At 26.8% G+C, this 13,057-nt stretch overlaps 1 protein-coding gene across 3 annotated transcripts in view; it reads right to left on the bottom strand.

The window, feature by feature from the left end:
• Positions 1 to 368: 368 nt before the first annotated feature.
• Positions 369 to 13,057, bottom strand: part of Rh50 (Rhesus blood group-associated glycoprotein Rh50) — a 17,580-nt gene continuing 4,891 nt past the window's right edge. Inside the window, exons 1-11 of one of the 3 annotated variants that reach the window (XM_018445993.1) lie at positions 12,861 to 12,976; positions 11,564 to 11,699; positions 10,687 to 10,749; positions 7,015 to 7,201; positions 6,661 to 6,811; positions 6,109 to 6,256; positions 5,723 to 5,941; positions 5,417 to 5,499; positions 3,549 to 3,692; positions 2,918 to 3,083; positions 370 to 650 (exon numbers count right to left, since the gene is read on the bottom strand). In XM_018445993.1, coding sequence (XP_018301495.1) covers positions 490 to 650; positions 2,918 to 3,083; positions 3,549 to 3,692; positions 5,417 to 5,499; positions 5,723 to 5,941; positions 6,109 to 6,256; positions 6,661 to 6,811; positions 7,015 to 7,201; positions 10,687 to 10,749; positions 11,564 to 11,696 — 1,455 coding nt within the window. In that variant the 5' untranslated portion in view covers positions 11,697 to 11,699; positions 12,861 to 12,976 and the 3' untranslated portion in view covers positions 370 to 489. Of the gene's footprint in view, positions 651 to 2,917; positions 3,084 to 3,548; positions 3,693 to 5,416; positions 5,500 to 5,722; positions 5,942 to 6,108; positions 6,257 to 6,660; positions 6,812 to 7,014; positions 7,202 to 10,686; positions 10,750 to 11,563; positions 11,700 to 12,860; positions 12,977 to 13,057 lie in introns of those variants that run through there. The other 2 variants (XM_018445996.1, XM_018445983.1) reach the window with 2 other exon arrangements.

Raw genomic sequence — 13,057 nt, 5'->3', positions numbered from 1 at the left:
TTGTTTATCAAAATTTATTATAAGTTTTAATTTATATACTTAGAACTTATTTATTTATTATTTATACACTTCTTATCTTCATTTATTTATAACTTTCTGTTTATTTATTGCTTATATTTACAAAAAGAAAAATGTTACAAATTATCTTATTATATTTATAAACGCAAACAACATATTTTTTAAAAACATTTTATAACAATGTTTTTCCTTACGTAAATTTTTCTCAAAATATAGAAATATATTTTATATCGTCGATATTAATTACTTTTACCACTTGACAAATTGTAAAAATCTATATTGTAAAGTAATCGATCTTTCGTAATCATTTGCGGTTTCTATGGAAGGGGCAAACAGAAACTAATTATTAAGTAAGAATTAATTACACAAATATTAAAATATAGTATTTAATACTAATGTTTACATGCAAGCTTAAATAACTTCGTCAGATGCGTATTTTACATTTTATATACTGCGTATTATATCAACATTTTAAATATTGCCCATAACTATTTGATCATTAGGGCGACTGTTATCATTCCGATTTTTTCCGAATTCGTTCTGAAATTCCTCTTCCAAATCCCAGACAGCCCCATCATCAAATTTCTGCTGTTCAGTGACCCATCCGCACATCATCGTACGTAGAAGTAAACCTGTAAATTGAATTATACGTATAATCAAACGAAATAAATGAACAAAATTAATAAAATAAGAAATAATTGGCTCATTTATAAATAAATGAAGACAATTCAATTTAAGAAAAATATGAGTTTAAAGAATGGTTAAAAAAGCCGTGAACTGGCACTAGTACAAACAAAGGTTTAAACTAATTTCGAAATACCAGTTGAAGCTTTTATATGCACAAGGAAAAAAATCGACGGTTGTTAATGCATAAAGGAAAGTAAGATAATTGTATTATTACACATATACACATACGCGCTTTAAGGTCTTGAATTAGATTTTACAATTTAAGTATAATTTGATGGAAAAAAAATTGCATTATTGAATTTCTATCAAAGAGAGGTATAGAAAGAAAAAAAGAGAAAGGCGAGACAAAACCAGAAAACAGACAAATGGAGAACAAAAGGGGAGGGTGGGAAAAGAAAAGGAGAGAGACAGAAAGAGAGAAAAAGTATAAAAAGAGAGATAGAAGAGATAGAGGAAAATGATAGAGAACAAAAATCTGATAGGAAAAGACGTAATAGGGTATAGAGACTGTGCGTTTCTCCTATTTTAACTGATCTTAGCATCTGTGCTCTGTTAGAAAGAGAATTGAAGTATCAGTATCTCTCTTTAATTCGCTTTGGATAGGGAGCACAATAATGGAGAACACAAAAGGAATGGGGATTTAAGGCTCCTGTTCACTCATCACTATAATTTCGCCTCACGTATAATTTCAGATTGTGACGTTAGTGAAGAAATAAAACTTTTGCAAATTATATTTAAATTATAAAAGTATTTTCCGAGAAAACAACATTTGAAATCGATAGAATAATTTTTTAAAATATATGAAACTATTTTCTTGTTTCTAGGAGAAATTAAACCACGTTTATTCCTATATATTATTCCTATATATTGATTCAACAGTTTGTCAGTTATAAACATAATTTATTTCGTTTTTAGTTATACATAATTTATTTTCAGGGTTTGCATCGGTTTGAAGCTTGTGCATTGTAAACTTCATTCTATTTTTCTTCCTCATAATGAGCGATAAAAAGTAAAATGAAGCTTCCAGCGTGAGCAAAACCAAACGTAGTTCAATATATGTTATTTATTTATAAATGAAGCAAAAGAAATTTTTGATATACTTTACAAATCAGTTCTATTGATTATAAGCGTTGTTTTATTTCCGTATTAATGTGCTTTATAAGAATTTTTATTGCGTATTTTTTTGTTTCTGACGTCACAATTTGAAATAATAATGGTGAATGAATAGAAGCTTCAATCCTATCTGTCATTATCTCCATTACTGGTATTTTAAAAAGAATAAAAAATGCATATAATGATTTTGCTGAAGTATTTAAAAATTTGGCTAATTTAGCTATACACATGGAAATAATTGTTAGACCATTAAAATGGTTACATAGAAATCATAATAAACAATGCTGAAATAATTTTAACATTCTAGTAACAAATTTGAGCGTTCTACATAATTATTTTATGGGCCCAACCAAATTATATCTAGAATTGTCTCTAACTAAATTCTTAGACGTTTCAGCAAAACCATCTTTTCTATATTTACGCATACACACATCTTTCCTTTTTTAAATCGATAATGATAAATTCATTGGAATGTAGTCTATACTTATTACATTTATAAAAGAAAGAAAAGAAGTGAAAAGACAAGGAAAAAGAAAAGAAAAAACAGAGAAAAAGAAAACAAAAAAGAAAACGAAAGAAACGAAGAAAGAAAAAATTTTTGGTATCTCATTACAACCATATTAGATTTCATTGAAATCAAAGAATTATATAAATTTTTTCTTATATTATACATTTTAAAGTAAACAAATTTTGTTTTTTTACAATAATTATTCATATTTGGTAGATTTATAAAATATTTGAAAATTCTTTTTCCGATTTATTTATTAATAAATAACTACAAATATTGAACCATATGTAATGATTATAAATATTGAAACATAAAATTTATTTTTGCAAGAAGCATATAGATTAAATTTTACATTTATGTCCCAAAAAAAGTAAAAAACAAATTTTTAGTACATTATGTTTAAATCATCAAACATATACAAAAATTAATTTATTTTGATATATAAGTAAAAAATTTTTCATTGTCATCGAAAATTTAATTTGTTATTATATAAGAGATATTACCATACATTAAAAATATATTTGATAAAATAAAGAAAATTTTTTTCTATCTCTTGTCACAATATGCGACATGGAGATTGATTAGAAGTACCTGTTATTAATCCAGAAACAATGGAGATCCCAAGGGTAACCGCTAACGCCAGTAATTGATATCCCGCTTGCTGATATGCCGTTCTATTGTATCCCGTTGATATTCCATAATTGTCGCGCATCTCGCTAATTTTTAGCTCTGAGCTCGGTGCTCGCGCAGGAAAAATCTGGTGACGAATACAAAGATAATTATAAATAAAATTAGAAGTAAATTATTCTAACTTAACAATAATTATAATTTATTTTTAATATAAAATTTACAATATCTTTTAAGAACATTCAAATTTTCAATTATTTTATTTTTAAATTGCAAATTTCTATGCATAATTTAATGAAAAACACATAAAAATAGGAATAAAGTTAAAATACATTTTATCAAACATTTCATATACAATTTTCCGTACCATCGATATATTCTATTAAATATATTCCTAATAGTTAGATAATCCATCAAGCTTCAAATGACCATTTCATCTTTTCATTTTACTAGTGGAAGTTATTTGTGCGGTAATTACTGCAAAAGTAATTTAAAACTGAGATGGTTAAATTATGGATTCCGCCCAGCAACATAAATAAGAGTTAATTACTCGAAAACAATAAAATGATTAATTCAAGACAATGGAATTACGTACTTCGTACAGGGAGTAATCGTAAGTGGCTTCCGTTGCTAAGCATGCCATAAGTGCTCCAAAAAATGCAGCTATCACTCCAGGCATTCCATGTAAATTATGTACCCCGCAAGTGTCATGGATATGAAGATGTTTCTGCATAAATGGCTATAAAAAGAGACAAAGAAATTAATAAAAGAATGATTTATTAGAATAAGAGAATAGAGGTTTTGCAAAATTGTATAACTTATATATATTCATTATAACAGAAAAATCCTCTATAACTATAACAACATTTAAATTCTTCGTAAAAAATTAGTTTTACGTTAAAAAAAAAATGATAAAAGTTAATGTATTTTAATTCTGCTAGTTCTAACGATAACCGAACACAAACACATCTGTAGATTAATAATCTTACTGACATTCTTTTGCTTCAGATCACTAACAATAAGTATCCAGATTTATGGAGGCCTCAGATATATCGCGAACATTTTTACAACTATTATAATTTTCATTATTTTTTCTTGCATAAATTATTAGTATAGACAAAATAAGTATTTTTATGTTATATAAAGTTTAAAATAAATCGTATGCATAGTTTCCAAAAAATTTATAAAAATTGCTTTTTTGACTAATCGATAATCTTTCCTTAAGTGCGAAAATTAAAAGAGAATAGACTTATAGATGATTTATATAAATAATCAGTGTATTCATATAATTTTTGTGTAAAGAATCAAGCATAATAAGACTGAGTTCTAATGTTGATATCCATTTTATCATTACATATTTATTATTTGTTATCTAGTCTGTTTTTTATCTAATATACTTTTCTATTATATTCAAAGAATTAAAATTAATATATAATAAATACACAGAGCCTAGCAAAATTCCTAATTAGAATTATCTAATATATGTATACTTTGTGTGTTTGAACATATGTGTTTATTGTACGTATATATTTCTTCTTATTGACATAGAACGAATAAAAATTTATATTATGACACCAAGAAATGGAGTAACTAGTTACTGTAACTACTGTTATACTTATAGTTTTACTTACTTTTTGTAATAAAGATTTATTGGTAATGACGTTGCAAATTTTTTTTATAATGATATAATGTAATACTAGAGTTGAAACAGTCAATAGTTACTTATAACTAGTTGGAAAAGTCATTTGTTACTGAAAAAAATAACTTACAACTTGTATCTCGTTACTTTTTAATGTAGAACGAAGTAACTTTACTCGTTACTTACTACTTTTTTCAATAAGTAACGCGTAATGGTGACAATTTACTTTTCAAAGTGACTTTCCTAACTTTAGCGTTTAGTAAGTTTAGTTAATCATTATTACAATCACAAAAAATTGCAACATTATTATCAAATTGTTATTATAAGAAGTAACTGTAAAAATAACAGAAAAGTAACTCTACATGAAATATGAAAATATGGTAGTCGTGGAACAACATTATATTTCGAAGAATTTTTTTTTAATGTAAATCTCTCTCATTTATTGATAAAACTACAATAAAGTATAAAATAAGTTTGATTAATTTTACTGAAGTGCATGGTAAAAATCTTTAACATATTGTATTATACCACAACTACCATATTTTCAGGGTAAATTTTAAAAGAAAATTCTCTCCGTGTATCATTTCCTGTATACCAATGATATCAATAGACTAATTTCGTTATTTTATGCATGAAAGCATAAATTAAGATATAATCATCGAAAAGCGAATATTTTCTTCTGATATAGTTCTAATATATTTATAAATTTGGGATGAAATATGAATTACCTTGTAGATTACTAATTTTCAAAAAAACATAAGAAACAATTTTAAAAACAAATAACTAATCAATTGTCGCTATTGCATAATGATCTTCATTATTACCGTAAGATATTTGTATCCCAGCACACTAATTACACCGGATATGGCACCGATGATCAAAGCACCTACTGGTTGACACATCATACCTGCGTGTATTGAGAAAATTCAAATTAGAGAAAGGCCTACTTAAACCCTAAGCAATACGTAATTGCAGTGTATATCGATTTATTAAATTATAGCAACATATTGAAGAAAGTTTAATCTGCTTAATGTCAATACAAAAACTGACTGAAATTACAAAAAGTAATTGCACAATGTATATAATATTTTTAAATCTAGTATTTGCATATTAAAGAGTTAATAATCAACCTGCAGCTGTGCCAATAGCAACGCCTCCAGCTAGGGTTGAGTTTTGTACGTGAACCATATTAAATTTGTTGTCCTTAGAAACCAATGCCGACACAGCGAACGTGATCACGCAGCTCGCGGATATTGATAACAGAGTGTTGATTATAGCTCTCTGTTGATCATCTCCTGTCAATGCAGCGCTATTGAATGACGGCCAAAATAGCCATAAGAACACAGTACCTAAAGAGAGTGATTAATTATCTTATTATGCTATTTTAGCGGTTAACACTTAGAAAAAAATGTGATAAAATTATATTGAAGAAAGAATAAAACTTAATCAAACATCCAATCTTCATTATTACTATTATTATTATTATAGACATACAAGTAGTTTCTTTGGCACATACCGATCATGGCAAAAACGTCTGATTGATAATTCGATCCTTCCAAATCATGTTCCTTTGGTTTTTCCTTCAATCCGAATACGAAGCTAACTGCCAATCCAAAATATGCGCCAAACACATGAACGAACATACTGTCACCAGCGTCAACGGCCTTAGAAATGTGAAAAAAATTTATATAATATAGAAAAGTATATCCTATCTTACAGAAATTATACCATATATTTACAATAAAAAAATATCGCTTATTGTTTTCTTTAAAGTTTTCATCGGTATTATATAAAATAGAGTAATATATTTATAATCAATAATATTTACAAAATGGTAGAAAATATACATGTGTTTATATATTATATACGTGTACGATAAAAATTTATTGTCATATTCTAATTTTAATTATACATTATATCTAGACAAACAAAAATGTATATCCATATATATTTTTATATCAAATATTTTATAAATATCAACAAATGACTAATTTTCTCTTTTTTCTTTCTTTCTTTTTTATACATCAATCCACTTACTGCAATCATGCAAAAGTAGGAATAAACTCACCATAAATAATTTTTCCCCCACATACTTATTAATGGTGAACATAATCAACTCCACTATTCCCATGAATACTAGTTGCATATAAGTCACTTTGCCTAGAACTGCTCCCATGGAAATAAGCGGTGTAGCCACAGCAACGTCTGCACTAAGCAGACTGAAAAGTTCCGTAACGATTCATAATGAAGAAATAAATACCTTTATTCAAATTTTAAAGAAGCGATTTTTTATTTTATTTAAATTTAATGTAAAAATAAAACGTTTATGGTGTTCCCATACATGTAAAATAAAATTAATATAAAATATTATCTAATTACTTTATCTCTGCAATTTTTAATATAAATCAAAATAAACACTGACTTCTCTAATGAGAGGTAAGCCTTTTGGCCTAACTGCATGTTCATTACGCCATCGCAGATTAAAGCCACCTGGACGAGAATTGCACCTACGAGGAAGGTTAGACCAACAGCGCTCTGGCTGTACTTCTTGAGGAACGTCATCAGGAAGCCAAAACCAATCCAAATCATCACATGGACATCTTGATACACTGTACCATTTTAGACAAACCAAGAACAAAAAAAACAAGCGTTTTATAAACGATATATTCGCGACAATTTACTTTAAATTGATAAATGAATAATGTCTTCTTTTTTTTATTTATTTCTTTAATTGCGTACGTATTATACATAGTTATATATTAATTAATCGCAGGAATTATGGGATAGAATGACAGTGAAGGACAGTAAGGACTTATTGTATCTTACAATTTATGTAGATCACAATTTGTGTATATCGGCACTGCATTTCTTACATCCTGAGACTAAATAATTTGAGGAAAAATGGCTTCATTAGAGACTTTATAACAGACTCTGATCATAAGCGATTTTGTCAAAATTCTATGAAAGGAAAAGATATATATATATATATATATACTTCTTCCTCGTACATATATACTATCTCACTTTAACTTTTACTCTGTGTGTCTTTATAACTTTAATTAAGATATTATACTATAAAATATATAATATAAAAATAGTAGTGAGATAGTATTTATATATGTGTGTATGCAGGAAATATATATCTTTCTCTTTTCTTATATAAGATTTTTACGAAATCCTCGTAATCAAACTATTATAGGATCTCTGGGCTGCACTAACTGCAGAAAGAGAGAGACAGACAGAGAGAAAGAGAGAGAGAGAAAGAGAGAAAGTATACTTGCAAAAATAAATATGTTAAAAGTTATAATAGGAGAGTAATAATTTTTCAAAAAATAAAATTCAATTTTCTTATAATTCTATCTATTTTCATGTATCTACTTAAGACAGTATAATGGAAGATAATATTATAAATAATCTGTTAATATAATAATAAATACGATAATAAAATTTTTTTCAATTAATAATTGGCAAATTCTATACATTGTATAATAAATATATGCAGTACAATAGGAGTTACGTCACATTTTGATAAAAAACTGATATTCGTATTAAAAAAGAAATATGTGTTATTATGTAAAATACGTATTAGAATCGGTTATCAATAAATATTATGTCATTACTGCAAATATATTATAATTTTCTGTCTGTGTAAATTTTTTTATAATTTAAAATGGATTTTGCCTGATTAATGAGATAAAAATAATAAAAAATTAAATTTGCAGCACATAGATATGTATCTGTGAAAAGACACAAACTGTTATTTATAATTATATATTCGTACACTCGGTTTTAATGTAGTTAATTTGCTGTTGGTTTATACAGCCATTTCTGTTTCATTCGTTATTGTGTTGTACATTTCACGCACTATCGCATATATCATTAAGACTCACATTTATCATTACTTTAAATTTTTTAATTTTTAAATTCGCTTAGCATGTGACTTTTTTTAATTCTACATTTATTTATTAATTTCATTCCCAATATTTTTCTTCAATGAAAGATATACTATTATTTTATCACTTTCTCATAATTTTACAGAATAATAAAAAATATTGAAAATCTTTTTTCATTGAATAATTAAGATTACCGATGACCCAATAAATAGACAATTGAGAATAAAAATTTTACGTTTATTTTTTCTATTTTATATTTATACATAGTTATACACTGCTTCAAATTTCAATGATAGTTTAGCTGCATGTTTTATATTTGAGTTTTCCTCGGGAACATACATAATATGAACGAGAAGAAAACAAGAGATTTCAAAAAGAATTGACAGTAGGTAAAATAAAACAAATAATAAGGAAAAGAAGAAAATAACAGAAAAATAGAAAATGGTAGAAAATGATATATGTCATTAATATGGCATTAATATATGTTGAACTCACGTGTATATGTGATGGATAGGGACTTTGATTGTCCATTCAAATAAGGATGGACGCTATTCAGTCGGTTACTGGCATCCGCCTCCGGGGCGTAATCATATATAGCAAGAAAAGCACACAACAGAAAACCCTCGATAAGAAGAAGTATGATTGCGTGCTCTGGCCCATTGCACATTTTCATTCGTACCAGCATTGTGCAGGGATTGACTATATGCCGATGAAGCCACCGCAATGTACGGCGTGTCATACGGTAAATGTGCGTGGTCGTGGTGCGTTTTCGAAATTATTGATATTTTTGTATTTCATGAAAATTGATTCATTTCTTTTCAATGCATATGCGTTTGAATTTAATTGATCACATAAGAAAGTGTACACTTTAATTTTTTAATTAATTTTAGAATATTAACACAATAAGTTAAAATTTTTCAAATTAAAAATAGATTAAAAAATTTTTTGTTACTTATAAATATAAGTGTTAGGATTAATTTATTAATTTTTGTATTAATTTCACGATTATGAAGTTATTTCTAATAAAAGAAGAAAAATATGTGAATAAATTAAGGTCGTTATTATTGAATTTTATTCTCCCTTTAGAAATAATTTTTCCGAACAACTTTTTAAAAAAACACTTTAGATATTTTTAATTTAATATAAAATTTTTCCGCAATCTCCTTTTTACAACAGTCTTATTTATTTTTATGTAGAATAATTATACTTCATTGATTATACTAGTGTATTAATTGAAAAAATTACATGATTAAAGATTTATTAAGTTAAATAATAAACTTTACAATTATTAATCGGAAGAAACGTTGACATGACAATTCGCTGACAGATGCTGTAAACGAACTGTTTCCAACTGAACGCACAAACAACGTTTCTCCAACAAAAATCCTTTGAACATGTGATAACGAATCGATATTTAAAATAGGAAAGGTCAAGGTGGTCAGAACTTTTATTCATATGTTAACGTGTATATTCTTCTTTTTGTGCAACGTACAATGCAGAATATACAGATAAGATAATCTATTTTAATTTTTCTATTCATTCTTCTTCATTTTTTGAAAATATTATTTATTTCAGATTAACTGACTCTGTTTTGAATGGGACATTCGTGGTCAACATATTCTTTTAAAAAACGGAGAATTTTAGGGCATTTACCATAAACGCACGTTCTTTTTTGGCGAAACTTGTCTCAAGATAAAAACAATAAAATTTACATAGATAAGAATAGACGTTTCGGCCTCAAATTAGGCCATCCTCAGTATACCAGTCAAAATTACAAAATTACAAACACAATATTTAGAGTCACCTAATTAAAATTTACGCACATCATTCTAAAATATTTCTTATAACATGGCTAAAATTTAAAAACGCAAGCTCGTTGAAATTGGTACATTTTAATTTTTCGCATATTCGAATGTGTAACAGCTAATTTCGTCTTATGTTCCAATCCATAGATCACTTTTAGAGTTATGAGAGAACACGGAATTTCCAGATTCTGTGTTACAATAAGATTGAGAAGATAAGAAACAAGCGTAAAAGCCATGTTTTATTAATACAGCATTTTAATGGCACCAAAGTTAACTATGTACTGCCGAATTCTTATATTCTTTTAGATGAAGTTACTTTTTTTTAGATTTCTTGTTCATCTTCATATTTTCCCTTACCAAAAACAATCATAAATTAATAAAGCATAATTGACTTACTCGGATAAATTCGTAATGGATCATCTTGTGGTTTCTTTATTTGTCCAGATTTGTCGGCAGTGCCTGTAAATATAATTAGCATTTATTTTAAACACGCCGTTACAGAATGATCAATTTAATATTGACCAATTATCTACTGAAAGTAGTAATTAATTACTACCTTTTGGTAATAAATTGGTCTGTATTAGATTTCTGTAAAAGTAAAATAGTGAAGACTTTATAGTAAAGAATATTTATGGTATAGTATAAGTATAATAAATTACATGAAAATTTTAATCAAGTTGATTTGTTTTCTAATAACAAAGTTAGAACTCAACATTATAATCTTTTTTTAATGCCTATAAATTTTATAAGTTTTAAAAGTTCAAAAAATTTTAGAATTTATATAATTATTTTAAGTTGTAAATCCTTAAAATTCTTTGAATTTCAAAATTTTTAAGGTTTTCAAAGTTTCTTAAAAATTATTCTTAGGAATGTTAATATTTAATTCTTTTTCATATTTTTTATGTTTAATTAAAATGAGATTATAAAGATTATAAATTATTTTTTATTATAAAAAATTTAAGAAACACATTAATAAATTCTTTAAATTATATATATTTTAATTTTTTCAAAATTATATCTTAAAAAATTATTTGTATAAAAGTAATATTTCATATGTAACAATTCTATAAAATTTTGTAGAAGAATTTGAATTTAATGTGAATTGATTTTAAATGTACGTTCTTCTATTTAATGATATTTTATATGTATTTACTAATAAGAACGCAAATTTGGAGACACAATTGATTTATATCTCTAATAACTCTTAACTGCAAGACATACATGAAATACACGTGTGCGCATTTGTACATACATACATGTATTGTATACTGACCGGTACGATTTTTTAGCAGATTAGCGTTCGCCTCTGGACCATACGTCATAAATGTCCCTATTAGCGCGATTAGGATGATCTCGAGCAGAAATAGCATCAGTACTTGTTGTTTTTCAGTGACTGAAGTATACATTGTCTGTAAGAAAAAATGTATTTGGATCGTTAAAACAATTACCTTGGCTACGATTAAATTATTAATTTACAAAAGTTTTCATTTATTGAGAAATCTATCTTAGATACGATGACACGAGTTTTTTTTTTTTATTTAGAGCTTTTTTAAGAAAGGGAAATTTTGGAAGGAAAAATATCCTTTTCTTTATTATTATTCTTATTAATGTTTTATTATTTCTATATTTTATAGACTTAAGAAATTTTACTTTAAAAGATAGCATACTAATTATATGGAAAATTGGATTTTGATAAAATGAGAGTTAGTATTTACATCCCTAATTTTATATTAGTCGTGAGTTGATCGCAAATTTGTTATGACGGCCAATATGAATCGTCAATTTAAAAAATGAGTTTTAAGTTGACTGTCGCAACACGCTTGCGATCGACTTGTGACTAATGTAGGATTAGGGTAAAATGTAGCGTGTGGTGTACATAAGACATCATAGATGCAAGGCTTAATAATAGATAGTTTTTTAGCTGTGGTACATCAAAAGTATAAAACTTATGCTCACAGGCCGATATTCATATTCCGTTCTTACTTTAAGATCGTCTTAAATATAACGTCTTAAGATGCTAATATATAATAATTCGTGACATCATAAGACTGTACTTAAAAGCATCTTAAATATAAGAATCGACTATGAGTACCGTCCATAGAGTATCTTTGATACATTGTAGCTTAAAAACTTATTAAGCTTTGGGTCTATAATACCTTTTGCGTTCACCACATTATAATCTATATTATATTTAAACTAATTAATTTCATTGGAACCAATTTTGTATATATTGTGTTTAGTGCCGGTCTTTCGAAAATTGTTTAATTACTTATAATATTAATTAATAAATAAAAGAAGAGCTACGAGCCAGTTACAATATAAAGAATATTTAATATTCGTACAAACGTTTCGACGTCGATCGGGTCATTTTCAATGTAAACACAAATAACATTACATAAGTTGTCGGAGTATTCGGTCAGATTACAGTATCCAGTAAAACGTATCGATTATTTCCATATTCCCTAATATTTGATGTGTGTGGTCCATATGTAAAATTAGCATCATTTGACTGACGTAAAAGTGATCTCATCTTATTTTTTTAAAAAATCTACAATATATATTGTATATACCTTGATTTGTCGTAATAATGTGAGTCAGACGTTGAGAGAAAAACGCAAAATTAATTAAGTCATATGTAGGCAAAGGTAAGCCATGATACGATATATTGGAGATAACACATGTATCCTCAACGATGTCAGGCGACGTTATAACGTTGATAACGTCGCCTGACATCGTCGAGGATACATGTGTTATCTCCAATATATCG

Source organism: Mycetomoellerius zeteki, unplaced genomic scaffold, assembly GCF_001594055.1.
Source record: "Mycetomoellerius zeteki isolate Tzet28-1 unplaced genomic scaffold, Tzet1.0 scaffold105, whole genome shotgun sequence".
Taxonomy (NCBI): Eukaryota; Metazoa; Arthropoda; class Insecta; order Hymenoptera; family Formicidae; genus Mycetomoellerius; species Mycetomoellerius zeteki.
Note: the sequence above shows the minus strand (reverse complement) of the source record. Positions and strands in the feature narration are given on the sequence as shown.